Here is a 17,059-nt window from a genome sequence, read left to right on the forward strand (position 1 = left end):
CTCTTTCCGTCTGGAAAAATTCCTTGACTTTCATGACCTTGACACTTTGGAAGATTACATGCCAGTTATTTTGTTATGGGATGGTCCTCGACTTGGGTTGTCTGATGTTTCCTCATAATTAGGTTCAGGTTGTGCATCTTTGGCAGGAATATCACACAAGTGATGCTGTGTTCTTCTCTTGGCAATGGATCAGTGGCGCCTGATTTTGATTTGTCCTGTTACTGATGATGGCTTAATCACTTGATTAAGGTGGCATCTTATACTTCACTGTAAAGTTGCTCTTTCCCTTTGTAATTAATAAGTACTTTGCAAGAAGGTATTTTAAGACTACATAAATTTCTGTTCTTAATCAAACTTAAATTTATTCTTTGTTTATATCATTAGGGTCTCACAGATTCATTCCTATTTTGCTCAGCATTATAATCTGTTACTATCATTGTTTTGTTGCTCACTTTGTCCCAAATTGGGCCACGGAGGCCTCTTTGAGCAGGTTTCTGTGTCCTTTTGACATGTACCCATCAATCTTTGAGCACTTCCTTGTTTTCTGGAACAAGATGTTTCGGGGTCATCTTTTACCTCAGCCTTGGATTCAGCCATTTCTTCAAGGAGAATATTTATTAGGAACCAAGCTCTGGTGCTAGGCAGGCTCATTGCTATTCAGGTTTTGTTCCTCCTAAGCAACAAATCTAGGGACTATATAAATACATGTATGTACATTTTACCCGTGCACTTTTTTCCTATATATATATGTACACACACACCCACATATAAAGTGTGCATATATCATGAGTTCATACTGATAAATCAGGAGTTCATACTGATCCTTCCAATTTCAATACAGCACCACAAAGTTCATTCTAGTTTATCTCTCATTTGGAATTTCCTTCTCTGATAACTGATTCACATTTCTCTTAATAATGTTAATGATTTGGTCATTTCTCCTGACTGGCCCATCTCCCATAACCGCTGCCCCCTCTTCTTCATGTGAATGACCCTCTCATCCCACGTGGGCTCTTTGACTCCCCAGTCAAGCTCTTCACCACACCCCCCCATGCCCTTCTTACCCTGTTTGGGTAACTTACTCTGCTCTCTGTGGGAAGGCCACCTCACTGTTAGGGCTTACGGCTTGCATGTAGGACCACTCCCATGTGCACATCCTCATCACCCAGCCTGGACTCTTCACTCCACACAGGCCGCTTTCCTGCATTAGATGCTCTCCTCATCCCGCTCCAGTTGGGTACCCCGCTCCTGCCTGCCTTGTTTCCCTCCCCCCTGTTCGTGGACACTCACCTAGTTCTGTTCCATCTAATGACTTGAGGACTGAATCATTCAGGAAGTAGAAAGGAAAGAAGGACTGTGCTTTGTTTGTGTTGTTCATCTTCCTAAAAAGTTATTAGAATAAACAACTGTTTGTGGAACAGGCTTACTAAGCAATTAAAGTTTTGTTGTTGTTGTTCATCAGAAACAATGTATTGATTAAGCCAGTGGTTCGTAAATGTTTTCATTATAAACTTTATAATTTGTGGAAATAATTGTTTTCCATAAGAAATATTTAAAGAAAAAAAAGTCCATCCCTCAGTATGACTAAAATGAGTTTTGTGTTCCCTTCATTCTTTGTGCCTGTCCATGTATATTTTATGTAGTGATAGTGTCTGTCATTTTATATTCCTTTTGAATGGTTCAGTTTTAAGTAATTAGAGAGGACTTCAGATACTAGGTTACTGGTAGCAGAAGGTTTTTGAATTTTTTTTAACATCTTTTAAAAAATTATTATACTTTGTGATTTATATTAGATAATATATAAAATATATATAAACATAAAATTTATGTATTAGCCATTTTTAAATGTGTGATATAATTTTGTCCTTAATTTCAGCTATTTTACAAATATTGTTTTGAAGATAAACTAAATTTTGAAATGACAATGTTCAAATCACTTTGAGATCTTAAATTCCACCAAATTATAACACTTTACCCCTTTCTGTTTACAGGACTCTCATAGTGATGATGATACAAAGGATAATAAGGCAACAACTAGTCCTGGTCCGACTGACTTGGAGACCCGCAGTCCTTCCCCCATTTCAATCTCCAGCAGTGAAACTAGCAGCATTATGCAGAAACTGAAGAAAATGAGAAGCCGCATGGACGAAAAGTAATTCATTTTTATAAATATCTCCTGTTTACACTGAAAGTAGTAGCAACAAGTAATGTTTTTAATGTATTTGATTAGACTAGATGGGTACAGTGTATTTTACGGATTCAGTTGCACTTTAGCAGAGTTATTAAACCAACCTAGAAGTCAGTTAACTGCAGATCTTATTTTTAAAACAGATTTTCTTGATTTTAAATACAGCTAGGTTTCTTATTTTAAAAAACCAATGTAGTATTTGCATATACCCATGACAGTGTTTTCTCCTTTATTTAAAGTTATGACTAAGTGTGAAATTTTTACCTTCTCTGAAATCTGAAGACATGTCTACTCACTTGGAGGAGCAATTTAATGATACATCTTGATATCTCATCCTGTGACTCCCTGACAGCTCTCAGGCTTATTCAAATAGAAGAGTGAAATTTTAACTTTGTGAGTGGGTCTGGATTGCTCAAATGAAACCAGAAAGTATGAAATTCTCCTGAGATATTGAATGATTTGGCAGTCCACTATTCTAAAACATTTCTATTACTTTTTAAAGGCTCTTTAAATACAGCTACTCCTACTTAGATATAGCTTCGTTGTATGTCAGCTTTGACCATACAAATGACATTTACAAGAGAGTTTACTCTTTTGGGCATGCATTTAATTAAATACGCTTATGAAGTAGCTGCTTGTGGACTATTCCCTACCTTCTTTAAACATGGAAGAGAAGTCCATTAAAATTTTTGTTGACTGCTATTTTAAGTTAGCCGTTTGAACAAGAGATTGAACTTAAGTTGTACTTTGATATCCTTGGCAGTGTACCACCCATCACCAAATTTAATAATGCTCTGTATTTATATGTGACAGCAACCTATGATTGAATTAGTTTCTGAACAGTTAAGCAATTGTAAGTCAAACCTTACTATAGGTACAGGGTTGTATACTGGCACTTCATTGTTTAACTGAAATTGCATTCTGTTTTATAAAAATTATTTACTGAGCAAATGAAACACTGGAAGGATGGTGTTACCTTCCTCTTTAGTCTTAAAATAGGACACAGTGCATTTTTTCTTTCATTTGTTACTAGCACTTGTTCTTCCATATTATTTATTAATTACATACTACTCTTTCAGCAATTATTTATTGGGAAATGTGTGAATATGCTAATTTTCGAGGGCTCTGAGGAGACATAAACCTTGCCCTTGAAAATCTTAAAAATCTAGGTGGAAAAAGGAACAAATATCAGACTTCTTTAGAGAAGTATAATCAGTTGCTTAAGAAGTTCAGAAGAGGAAGAAATTTTTACTGAAAAGATTATATCAAAGAAATTTTCATGAATGAGGGTTCAGAGTTAAAAATACTTTTGAATTAGAAAGTATAGCATAAGAAGAATCAAAAAAACACCCTGCAAACATAACAGTTATTTTTTGGTTTGATCATTACAGACCAAGGAACATGGAAAAATAAAGCTTATAGTCACAAAACTTCTGAAACATTTTTAAAAATATTTTAAATACTTAAAAATATTTCCAGTTAGCTTAGAAATTGTTAAAGGAGCAAGTTAACTTATTTGGTTTCAAATACTAAAAAAGTTAAACAGATAAATGCTGTGTGTCATAGCTCTGTCTAAAAATATTTATGATATTATCTGATCAGCATTGAAATATTCACCATTACTCTGCTCATTTTTAAAAGTTAAGGATTTGAAAGTTAAGGTTGCAATTTACAGATACTAACTACTGTATATAAAATAGATAAACAACAAGTTTATACTGTATGGCACAGGGAACTATAGTCAATACCTTGTAGTAACTTATGGTTAAAAAGAATATGAAAATGAATTTTGTATCTTCCTATATGACTGAAGCATTGTGCTGTACACCAGAAATTGACACAACGTTGTAAACTGACTATACTTCAATAAAAATATATTTAAAAAAAAAGAAAGTTAAGGATTTGCAAGTGAAAGCTTTTACTGTTCCATTAAAGAAGACATTTTTATTAGGATTTTAAATAACATATTAAGATCATTATCTTAAGGTAGAAATATAATTTTCTTAGAGAATGTTCTAGACTAAGTGTAGTAGATGAATACATCCTGCTTGTCTGATAATGTCTTTTTATTTTCTTTACTTCCTAGATTAGGGATAATGTACCTGTATTATTTTGTTTACTTAATTATATGCAAATTATTAGTGTAAAGTAATAAAGTAGATTTTGCTGTAGGAAAAAATAGATCACATTTTCCTTTAGGTCAGTACTGTCCATATCTTCATTTATCTTCCTTTTGGAGCATCATTAAAAATGTTTAAGAACTTGAAAGAATTGATCCATTTGAAAATTGAAAGTGCTATGTTTTATTTTTACCTATAACAGTATAGAATTAAAGAACTGTTTAGATTGAAAAGAATTTTAAAATAATTTAAGGTAGTAGGTTTTTGTTTGTTTTGTTTACTGCCTTTCAGAATCAAATGATTTTTAGACCTGGAAGGCTTACTTAAAATTTAGATCATAATTTTGCTTTTTCAAATTATAGCATATTTAGCAATTATGTTAGCTCTGTGGGAAAAAAGGGTTCTCATTTATCTCACGTGGTCTGGCAGTGTGTTGACGTGTGTATTTTAAAAAGTGTGAGGAGGTACTTAAATGCAGAAAGAAAGAATTATACACTGTTGGAACTAGAGAGTTCTTAGAGAAGTCATCTAGTATAGTGCCTTGGTCTTACAGGAAGAAATTGAGGCCCACAGAGATGGTGTCTTGTCCCAGGTCACCACATGTAGCATAATGACAGAGCTAAAACTAGAACCCTGCCCTCTGGACTTCAGCCAGCTAAAGTCAAAACTGAGTTAGCATATCTGCTTCTAACCTTGTAGTTTTTTTTTTTTTTTTAAACTACATTGATGACTTAAAGTTACCTCAGTAAAAAATGACCCTTCTAAATAGTATTTATTGAAACTGGAAAAGTGCTCTGGTGGCTGATAACGAGAGTTGAAGGAATAGCTGCACAGCTAGTTTAGAGTGTGACTTTAAAAGTGAATTAATTGCTTTTGAATTTCTTAAGCTTAAACATTATAGGACCGTAGTGATTGCCACACTAGATTAAATCTGTTATATATCTAATCCAAGTCCAGTGTTCTGTTACCATCAGAGGCCTTATTGGGGAATGCCTTGACAGCTATCCATGCTATTAGTAGGCATTTATGTCTCCATCATTCACAAATTTTATTTCTTACTTGTGCAGCATCTTGAAAGATTGTTAACTCTAGTGTGAAGTACTACTGCTTCTTTTATCTCAGTTTTATTCAGCCTTTAAAGGACACTTGATTTCCAGACTGTACGTATGTTAAATAAGGAACGTGTTTCTGGGAAGAAGTCCCAACTTTAAGTTAAACCTTTTTTTACACTATTTCTTAAACTATTTTCCATTTTTTCTTAGCCATTTCTTTTGTTGTGCATTTCTAACCTAGAGCTCTTGAATATGCCTAATCTTTAGAAATGAAAAGTAAATGATCAATACTTGTTCCAATAGAGAAAATGATGCTCTATATTGGGCTAGGCAAAAAAAATTTAATATGTATTTATTTTACAGTTTATTTCACATGTTCCAATATTCTACTTTTTGTACTAGGTCATGCATGCATTTAGCAGTTGTATGCTTAAGAGGGTGGGTGATATTTGAATGTTATGAATAGATTTTTTTGGACTTTTTTCCAAGTACACTTGTTTTTGCATAGTATTTTGATAATGGGCATGAAAATAAGTTTATTATACATTCATAAAGAATGGCAAGGAAGATTGCAGTGTCTTACTGGAATTTGGCCAAGTTGTTTTTCCTTGAACATCAACGCAGAAAATCAAGGCAATCCAGATACAAAAGAGAGAGAGAGAGAAGGAATATGGGTGTGTGTGTGTGTTTATAAGTAAATGAAGAGGAGGTGAAATATTAAGTTGTATATTGGGAAACAGACATTGAAGTAGTCTGCTTAAAGATACATGTGTAGTCAAGATTCTGCATACTTTTAAAAATCCAAATGAGTGGCTGGATTTATACCTAGATTTTCTCACTTCTGACTTGCTGGTATTATTCCTTGCCCTTCCAAGGCAAAAAAATGTTGCCTTGATCTACAAGTTACTGTTGTGTGCATGTGAACAGGAGCATGCTCTGTCAAAGAGAATTAACCTTTCCAAACCTATTACTAGACATATTTATCATTTACTGTATACAGTGATCTGTTAACTATTTAAAAAGGGGAGAAACCAGTGGTTTTCTTTTTTTTTACTTTTGTAAGTTTAACATGCGGAATTTTCTTCTTACTTTTAACCTTATGATTGAACTGTCCACAGCGTGATTTTTAAAAAATTTTACCACTGGCAGTATTTATTGGAAGTCGCTTAGTCTATTCTTAATTATGCATCCTGATATTTTGTAGAATGGGTGTTGTATTTTCGAATGGGTATTGTATTTCCATATTATTAATTAAGAGGGCCTTTATTAAATATAAAGCAAGATGCCTCCAGTAGTCCCTGTCAGCAGTTAAGTTTTATATTGTTGAGGTGAACAAGGTGTTTTTACTATAAATTGATATTTTAAACTATATTACTATTTTCAAGCTAGATTATGATGGTAAGGTTAAATAAGGCAAATGTAGTGCTTTTTTAATTTAAATTTAAATTTAATTTAAGTTAAAGCTTAAAATATATGACAAGGTACAGATATAAAAATTACTTGTCCAGAATTACTTATGTGTATAGAATTGTTGATGTGCTAGGTTCATGGCCATAATTGTTGTACTGTATGTTGAAGTTTCTCATAACTTACTTAGCTCCACACTCTACTTCTCATTACTTCACTCACAAACAAATAAATTTACCTGAAAATATAGATGATGGTTAAGTGACATCTGAGAAGAAAGGCAAGTTTACTCAGAAATCATCGGTAAGATCTATAAAAGTACCATGTTTTATACGTCACACAAAGTGTAACGCTTGCTTTAACTGGGTAGCTTATAATGTTATTCAGGAAGCATACGAAAATTTCTTCTCTTAGCTCTTGTGCTTTCCCTTTCTCATTCTTTCTGCCTCTTGATCTCTTGGTTTTAAAATCTTCCTCCTTATTTTGTAGACACTGCTCTCCTGTTCACTACTTCTTCTCTGTCTTTACGTCTCATCACTGGGCCTCTCTCAGTGTCTGTTTTCCCAACCTTCATCCCAAATTCCAGCTGTATATCTACAACCAGTTGGTCAGGTAACTTTGCACCTTTTTCAGTGCACTCTTTGATAGAGCATGCTCTGTTCTTTTTGTTTGTTTTGGTTTTTTTGTCGTTGTTGTTTATTTCTTTTTTTTCCCTAACATCCTAGAGGCCTCTTGTCAAATGTCCCATAAATTTTACCTTTCTGTTCCCACATTAATTTGACATGCTGATTGTGTAAGAGGTGGAGTGACAGTTCTTGTGCTTTTTATTAAGTGTTTGTTGGATGTGTGAATGCATTTTTGTTGCTTAGCTACAACTACAGATTTAACACTTGTAAAATGAGCAGCCCACCTTTTATTTAGCTGGGGCGTGTGCATTTGAGGAGAGCTTAGCAGTGGCTTTTTAGCTACTCAAATAGCTTTCCCTTAATCAGTAATACCTCCTAACCCTTTGGAGCTAAGATATATCAGGCTATTTAATTTCAGAGATTGGGTTAAATTGAAAAATTTGAGGCATTTGGTGCATCCTTTTACTCAAGTAAATAAATGGTTATGTTTATACACATAAGGCATCTGACAATGGTGCTCAGTGTTCTTTCCATGAAAAACAGATTATCACGTGACTATGCATCTGTTAGGTAATGGGAACCAAACTCACCATACCTGAAGCAAAACCAGATTGAATTTGAAAATAAAAGTCAAAAAGGGACAGGAACATGTTTTTGTTTGCTTGCTTGTTTGATGCTTTGGAGGTTGTTTTTTGTTGTTTTGACTTTGTTGTTTTGAGTTTGTGTGTCTTCTGGTCTGAGCCTTCAGAATAGATTCCTTATATCTTCTGTTATAAGAAAGAATTACTTATGAAGAATGAATACATAAGTATTATCAGTCATGGTTGACCAGACAGTCTGAAGATTTCATTTTTCTGAATTTACCAGTATTTTTCAATTTGCTAATCTTACAGTTAATTATAAGTAAAGCATAAGTTCTCTCATTTTCTGAATAAGTTCACTTATCAAAGCTTCTATGATCTCAAACTTTTTTCAGAGGAGTTTTATGAATGTCCTGTTTTTACACAGCCTGTTGATGAGGTAATGAGTAATAGACCTCTCAAAGTAATTTCTGCCTGTAGATTTGTCCTCTCACTGTTCTTCATGGTGTGACCATAGGTTTCTGACAAAGCGGGAGCAAAAACTAATGCAGCGGCGACAACACGCAGAGGAGCTACTAGAGTGGAAGAGACGTTTAGATGCAGAAGAAGCAGAAATTCGTCAAATGGAAAAACAAGCTTTGGCCGCCTGGGACAAAGAATTGATAAAACCTAAAACTCCTAAGAAAGAACTGGAGGACCAGAGAACAGAACAGAAAGGTAAAAAAAATTCTAACTCTGTTCAGACTATACACTAAAGCCTAACATAACTGAAAGATTTACTTCATGATTTTAAAAAATGTGAATGATTCAGGGTGAAAAAGGTGATACAACTGTAAATGCTACAGAAATTGGAATGATCAAGAGAATATTGTGAATAACTTTATTCTAATGTACTTGAAAACTTAGAAGAAATGAATAAATTCCATGAAATGGAAGTGGATTATTCCAGGACCAAGTGGGATTTAACACATACTAAAAATTGATAATGTGGTGAATTACTTAAACGGATTAAAGGAGAAGAGTTACATGATACCTCAGTGGATTCAGAAAAGGCACCTGATAAAACCCAAAAAAGCATCTGTAATAAAACAAATCTCAGATCAAAGTAATGACAGAAGGGGACTTTCTCTATCTGATACGGGATATCTTTTAACAAAAACAGAAAAACCAAACCTGCAGCGAACTTCATATGTTATGATAAAACATAGAAAGTTTTCCCTTTGAATTTGTAGATAAGACGAAAATACTTATTTTCACCTACAGAGTGAAAGGAGGGAAAAAGCAAAACTGTCATTATTGCAGGTGTTAAGGCTATGCACATAGAAAATCCAGCATTTATATGTCAGTTATTAGAATTAATAAGTGAGTTTAGCAAGGTTGCTGGGTATAAAATCCATTAACAAAACCTAACTGCATGTCTGTAGGTCATCAGAAATTGGTTAGAAAAACCTAATTTTTTTAAGAGTTGCCATTTATAATAAAAAATATGGAGTACTTGAGAATAAATTTTATGAAAAGTATACAAGATCTTTATGGAGAAAAATTTAGACAATTTTTCTATTAGGAGACATTAGAGAAGACCAAAATAAATAGATCTTTTCCATATTCACAGATATATTCAGGGTCATAAAGATGTTAATTCTCTATGATTAAAGTAAAAAATCTGAAAGCCACTGTTTTAGAGAACTTTTACATAGAGAGATAAATAGATAGTAGATTGATATAAGTATATCTATCTGTAAATACCTGTACTTGTAGAGATATATACATGAAGATATCTACAGATGTTTATTTATACTAGGAGGTATACTGACATTGTTCATAGCAGCAATATTTGAAATAGCAGGAGAAAAAAGGAAACCACCCCCATCAGTAGGAGAATGGATAAATAAATTGTAGTATATTTATGTATTATAGCATGCTCAGTGAAGAAGAAAGTTATAGCTATACAAATCAACATACAAGAATCTCAAAACAAATCACAGAAGACTACAAGCAGTTTGATTATTTTTACAGAAAATTCAAAAGCATACAAATCTAAGTAATACATTATTTAGCTGTACATACCAAGCGAGGTATAGACCACACATAAGGAAAACCAATGATGCGGTAAATAGTTCACGTGAAGGTTTTTTTTCCTCAATTTTTTTTTTAGTTTATTCAGCAGAGGTTTACTTCTGTGTCACCTTAACTCATTCTCATTCTGTAGCCTCATATTCTTCTACAGACTTCTCCATCTTGAAAAGAGATTGAATTTCTCAGATTTCATCATGGGCTGTACTAGAAGTAGAAAACATTTCTGACTATAACTAGAAGACAAATCAAGACTAGTTGTCATTGTTCAAGCCTCCATTTTATCAGGAACTGTTGGCCTACGTAGTCATGGAAAGTGTTACTGGGTTAATGTGATTTAAAAAAGGCAATATTAATGCAGTTTTAATCTCATCAATTAGAGCTTAGGAGTAGTAGTTTATTTATAATAAGTTAAATGACATAAAAGAAAAATTAAGGAAAAGAACAAAATACATTATAATGAAATGATAGCAAGCCTTTGTGTAGTGCTGGTGGGAAATGTAAAAATTGTTGTTGCTGCTGTGGAAATAGGACAGCAGTGCCTCAAAAAGTTAAAAATAGAATTACCATATTATCTAGAAATTCCACTTCTGGGTATATACTGAACAGAATTGAAATGTTCTCAAATAGATAATTTGTATACCTGTATTTTTTATAGTAGCATTCACAGTAGCAAAAGTTGAAAACAGCCCAAGTTTCTATCAACAAATGAATGGATAAACAAAATATGGTGTATGTATACAGCCTTAAAAAGGAAGGAGATTCTGGCACATATTGACATAATGTCTTCAAGGTTCATCCATGTTTTAAGTCTTCAGAAAGGCAAATATTGTATGATTCCACCTATGTGAGGTACATGAGTAGTCAACCATAGAGACAAAAAGTAGAGTGTTAGTTGCTAGGGGTTGGAGAGAGGAGAGCATAGGGTGTTCTTATTTAATGAGTATAGAGTTGCAGTTTGGAAAGATGAAAAAGTTCTGGAGATGGATGGAAGTGATGGTCACACAACAGTGTGAATGTACTTAATGCCACTGAACTGTGCACTTAAAAGTGGTCAAGATGGTAAATTTTATGTTATGTGTATTTTACCACAGTTTTTAAAAATGCATTTTTGAAAAGTCAGGGAGTATAAGAAAAGGTCTGGGAAGACACACACCAGTCATACCTGACTGCCATCGGTTTACCTTTGACGGAGGAAACTGGGCAGATGGAAGTGGAGATGGGCATGTGAAGTAATCACTTTACAGCCTTCTGTGCTATTTTAAATTTGTTTAAAAATGACATTCTTGTACTACTTTATAATTTTAAAAGGGGGAAAGGGCAAAAAATGAAGATTTCCAAAATGAAGTCTTCCACAAAGACATCAGATTGGAGAAGATTCAGTGGTTATCTCTCAGGAGGTAGGGGTACATGTGACTTCCATTTTCTTCTTTATACAATTTTTATATTGTTTGAACTTTTAAAATTAGTATATGTTACTTATTGAACACAAATAAAATACATTGAGGGGTATAAAGCAGAAATGTAGAGGATTCTTTTATTCCCTACTACCTAAAAATTAAATCATTTTCTTAATCATTTTAAATTGTATCCACATTCTATCTTGGAATAGGTGAATATCCTTGAGGATTTTTAGAATTCCTTCATAGAATTCCTTCATTATTCATTCAATCATTCTAATTATACTACACACATACATAATATAAAAAATATGTGTTTTTAAATTTTTAACTGAAGTGCTTTTAAATGTCAGGTCATCTTTGTTTATTAAAGTAAAACATTCTTGGGGGTATAGGTATTTCCTGCATTAAATAAACTTACTTTACAGATTTCAGGCCCAACATCTTAAGTGATATTTTTGAATTGAGTATATTGAATGTTATCAGTATTGACCCAAAGTGTGATATAACCTAAACTTTGTGGGGCATTATATCCATAGAGACAAACAAAGAAAGCAGTGTCATTCTTAAGATGCGAGTATAATGTCAAGAATTTTCTATTTAGTGTCAAAAATATTTGTTTTCTTAGAGCAGAGGCCACAGTGGACAGGAAATTCCGGAGGCAAGGCAGTGCTACAAATTCTGAAAGTGCTCAATAAAGCTCATAGTGTATCTCCATCGATGCATGCAGCTCTAGTTCATTCATGTTTATTGCTGTGTAGCATTGCATTGTATAAATATACCACCATTTATTCATTTTTCTTAGTTTTTGACTATTGTAACAATCCTGCTAGTAACCATGTACGTGTCTCCTGCTGCATATGTACAAGATTTCTCTAGGATGTAAACCTAGGAGTGGAATTGTTAGATCATACAGTATTTTCATCTTTGCCAAATACTACCAAATTGTTTTCCAAAGTGGTTGGACCAGCTTTCCATCCCTAAGCAAATATGAGTTGTAATTTCTCACCGTCTTCACAAACACTCAGGTTGTCAGTCACTGTCATTGCTGATTATGTGTTACAGATACCTTCTTTCCGTTTGTGTCAGGCAAAATTCTTAGACTAACAGGCGTTATAGTAAATGTGACTTATTGAGTGATGGGATTAAAAATTATATCTAAATGCAACTAGTTAGATTATGTTAAAAGCAAATGTAAAGTGTAACAGATACATTTCCCCTGACCAAGATTGTGTACTTTTTCTTGTTTTCAACCCCTCTTCTAGAAATAGCGAGTGAGACAGAATCTCCAGTACCTTCCTACTCTCATCTACACAGTGAAAGTTCTATTCCAGAAGAATTAGGTAGCCCTGCCGTGGAATATCTACCATCTGAGTCTATAGTTCAGGAGCAGCCGGGGAGTCCAGATCACAGTATACTTACTGAAGAAATGGTTTTTTCACAAGAACTGGAATCCTCTACCTCTCCTGGTAAACATGTAAGTTAATGTATATTTATCTTAAAGCTTCTTGAGAAAGAAAACATATCTGAAAGGTATGTTATTAACAGTTATATTTCTGCTGTTAAAGGATAGCATTGACTATCACCCATACCTGTAACATACAGTGTATGATATTTGAGTAGAAATAAAGCTTTTCATTGATGTCTAAAGATTTATAAATATATGAATTTTAACTTTAGTGGCAGTTATAAAATTGTGTGCTATTAAGTCTTTAATTTTTAGGGAACAGGAACTTCTGAAGACTTTAATGAAGATAGTATGTGGGACAACACAAGTTCTTATTAAAGTGTGTTTTGTCATATAATAGAAACAATAAGGCCTTAAACAATACTGGTTTGCCTTTTCTATAATTTAGTAACTGCTCTATAACTTTTAATCAGAATAAAGTAGTGGTTTCATCTCTTTAAGGCAGATCTTACATGGATATAGATTCTAAATTAGAATAAAGGTCACTATTAGAGTAAGAACGTTTTCCAGGTTATCCTTAATCCTATACGTCATTAAAAAACTATCTGGTAAAAACTTAAGCTAGAAATGTGACTGTCTTTATTTTTAGACTTGATTTTATAAAGTATATGAGGGGATTAACATAATACTAAATATTATAAGTGAACACAAACATTGTTAAAGCCTCTTTGTGTTTAAAAAAAATAACCTGCCTAAATTTAGAATAGAACATGTCAAGGAAATCAAAACCAGTATGTCTTAAATGTTTTTATAATGAAAAGTGTTATTTATTGAGCACTTACTTATCAACTGCCAGGTAGTATGCTGAATACCTTATGTGAGTTGTCCTCACAACAGTTCTTTAGATACTGTTTTAAGCCTCAGTCTGAAGCTTAGCAGGCTAGAAAGCTTGCCTGAAGTCACAGGGATAGAAGGTGATGACAGCGAGGAATCAAATCAGACATTCTCACTTCTACTTAATAGCAAGGTAGAAATGCCCTTTGTAACAATCTCTTGTGGGCAGTCTTCTTATGCTCTATTTTCTTTCCTTCCCTCTTCCCTTTCTTCCTTCCATGAAAGTAGTACGTATTTAATATTTAAATTTTTTTTAGTTTTATGGAGATTTAATTGACATAAAGCACTATATTAGTTTAAAGTGTGCAGCTTAATGACTTGACACACGTATACTGTGATGTGATTACCACAGTAAAGTTAGTTAACATCTACCACCTTATACAGCTACAGAAAAAAAATTTTTTCCTTTGTGATGGGAACTTTTAGGATCTACTCTTTTAGCAGCTTTCAAATATACCATACCAGCAGTGTAACTATAGTCATGCTGTACGTTACATCCCCAGTACTTAAATATTTTATAACTGAAAGCTTGTAGCTTTTGACCACCGTCACCCAGTTCTCCCACCCCCCAGACCCCCACCTCTGGTAACCACAAATCTGATCTCTTTTCCTATGAGTTTAGGTTTTTTCAGATTCCACATATAAGTGAAATTATACAGTATTTGTCTTTCTCTGTTTGACTTATTTCATTTAGCACAATACCCTCAAGATCCATCCATGTTGTCTCAAATGACTTACTTTTTTTAATGGCTGAATAGTATGTGTGTGTGTGTGTGTGTGTGTGTGTGTGTGTATGTGTGTGTGTGTGTGTGAGTGACATCTTCTTAGTCCACTCATCTGTCATGGAGAACTGCCAGATGGTCCAGCACTTCCACCTCTGGATATATATCTGAAGGGAGTGATGTCACTCTGCCAAAGGGATATCTGCATTCCCATATTTAGTATTTTTAAAAAGAAAAAGGGGGTAAATATCACTTACGTAATAGCCACTCCTAGTTTATTATAAACATCTTAAAAAGTATGCTTTTTTACAACTTTTTTTCTGTACCTCTAAAAAAATTGAGATCCTATCCTTTGTATAATTTGCAAACTGTTTTTTTTTTTTTCACTTTCTTTCATAGAATTATCTAAAACTCTTTGTAAATATTATCTTTTAACTGGTTAGTATCTTGAATTTTAAATAGAATTTTACATACAACTATATCACAAAACAGTTCCCATTTGATTTTCTGTTTGAACAGTCACCTCCCAAAAGCTGCACATCTTTGTCAAAGCAGGAGTCTAGCAAAGGAGGTCATAGGAATGGAGGACAGTGTCGTCTATCCACCAAGTCCCATCAGCACTGTTACAGTTGGTCAGATGAGTCATTGTCAATGACACAGTCAGGTAAGACTAACACAGAGGAGTTAGTTTTCTTTGTACTGTATTTGAATTCCTCTTTAATAAGCTTCATCTGACTGTATGCTAGTCTGAGTTTATTCTTTGTTTCATTTGTAAAGGCTTTTTTCTTGATAAGATTAAATTGCACAGTTCTTTGCTTTTTATTGATAATTACTTATATCTCTAATTATATAAACTATGACAAATTGTTATATACTTGGGTGTTAATGGATAGTCATTTATTCATCAGACATCATTTAATTTTTTTCTGTGTTTCGCATAAGGCACTGCTTATGTGTTCCCATAGTGCTCTGTGCTTCAACTTGTCATACCAGACAACACATAAATTGTAACCAAACTTTACCCAGCAGGTCTCACCTGCTAGAATGTAGGCTGGTGCAAAGAGAGTCTATTTTGTTAACAATTGTAACACCAGACCCTAGCAGGTACTTAGCATTACACACAGTAGGTATTTATTAAATGTTTCTTGAATGATTTAATAATGGTCATGAGAAGAAATAGGAAGTGGTAGAACAAGACAGTATAAATTTCAAAGGAAGAACAGTAGAGAAGAGACTGCAAATGGCAGTATTGTATGTTTTCCCATAACCTCAACCTACTATAAATCTGTGTAGTAATATAGATGAACGCATGAACAGCCTTTACTCTAAAGGACTTGATTCAAGGAGTTAGCTGACCTTGGGAAACATATCTAGACAGGCAATACTTGGTTTATGTAGGGTTCTGGGGAAGATTAATACCGTATTGAATATATGTCTTTTGAGCTCATTTTCAGTTTTCTTTTGAGAGTAGACATTTAGTAAAGGAAAAGTGAAAAATATTGTTTTTTGGTCTTTGATCCTATTTTATACCCCCTTTGTTTTCAGTGTTTTAAACAATGATAAGTCAAGGTTTTCCCATGCCCATATTTACGGATTTCCCTTATTCTTTGAGTAACTGTATAATATTTCAAGGAGTAGATATACCATAATTTATTTAACAGTTTCCCTGGTGATGGTTGTATACATTTTCTCAAAATTTTCAAAATTTCAAATAGTTCTATAATGGACATCTTCATTTAGATACATTCCTGTTGGATATTTCACTAGGAGTAAATTCTTAGACCTGGAATTACTAGGTCAAGTCAGGTGAAGAATTTTGTCTGTCATGTTCATCTGTTGAAAATGACTAATATTTTATATATTTGCTTTCATGTACTCTGGTGGAAAGTTACTGCCAGTAGAGTACCATGTCAGTGGACATAAACTTGATACTTGGAAACTTGGATTCTCACCATGGCTCTGTTTCTTACTGGTGACCATTCAAGTTTCTTTCCCATAAGATAATCTTTTCTATTTGTAGCAATGGAATAATGTCTTAACCATCCTTGTATGAGCTGTACAACAAGGATTAATGATAATATCTATAAAATACTGTTTTATTAGTAAAACATATTCAAGTAAGAACAATTTTAGAAAAATTGCTCTAAGATTTCTAAACTGCAGGTGCCATCTACCTATTCCTGATGATATTATATGCAGTGTTTATGGAAGTGGTGAATTTTAATGTAATGGAGTTATATACTACCTTTCTCAAGTGATAGAGAGTTTGTCAGCCAAATTAATACAGTCAGAATATATAAAATTATCAGAAACTTAATTTTTGATTAAGTTATTAAGTTATTCTGTCCATCAGGTTATTCTGTCTTGATGTATTTCAATAAACTGAAGTATCATTTATCTGCCACCGTCCCTCTCCCCCACCTCCCAAAAAACCCTACAGGATAGAATTCCATAAAGACAATATATTCATCTAGAGAGTTGCTTGGGTTAAAAAAAAAAAAATTTCTAGAGATTCTCTTCGATGTTGCTTAGATGTTTTTAGCTCAGCTTGCTCTCCTACCCACAATCATTGTACTAGAATCACCAAT

At 33.5% G+C, this 17,059-nt stretch overlaps 1 protein-coding gene across 6 annotated transcripts in view; it reads left to right on the forward strand.

Moving 5' to 3' along the window:
* The window catches only part of CEP350 (centrosomal protein 350), a 122,656-nt gene that overhangs the window by 83,071 nt on the left and 22,526 nt on the right, over positions 1–17,059 (forward strand). For 4 of the 6 annotated variants that reach the window (XM_031435663.2, XM_010992911.3, XM_031435664.2 and 1 more), the window contains 5 exons: positions 1,992–2,152; positions 7,257–7,379; positions 8,492–8,691; positions 12,713–12,924; positions 14,991–15,135. In XM_031435663.2, the coding sequence (XP_031291523.2) occupies positions 1,992–2,152; positions 7,257–7,379; positions 8,492–8,691; positions 12,713–12,924; positions 14,991–15,135 (841 nt within the window). The remainder of the gene's footprint in view (positions 1–1,991; positions 2,153–7,256; positions 7,380–8,491; positions 8,692–12,712; positions 12,925–14,990; positions 15,136–17,059) is intronic. The other 2 variants (XM_031435665.2, XM_010992912.3) reach the window with 1 other exon arrangement.

The sequence above is a fragment of the Camelus dromedarius genome, chromosome 23 (assembly GCF_036321535.1).
Source record: "Camelus dromedarius isolate mCamDro1 chromosome 23, mCamDro1.pat, whole genome shotgun sequence".
In the NCBI taxonomy this organism is placed as follows: Eukaryota; Metazoa; Chordata; class Mammalia; order Artiodactyla; family Camelidae; genus Camelus; species Camelus dromedarius.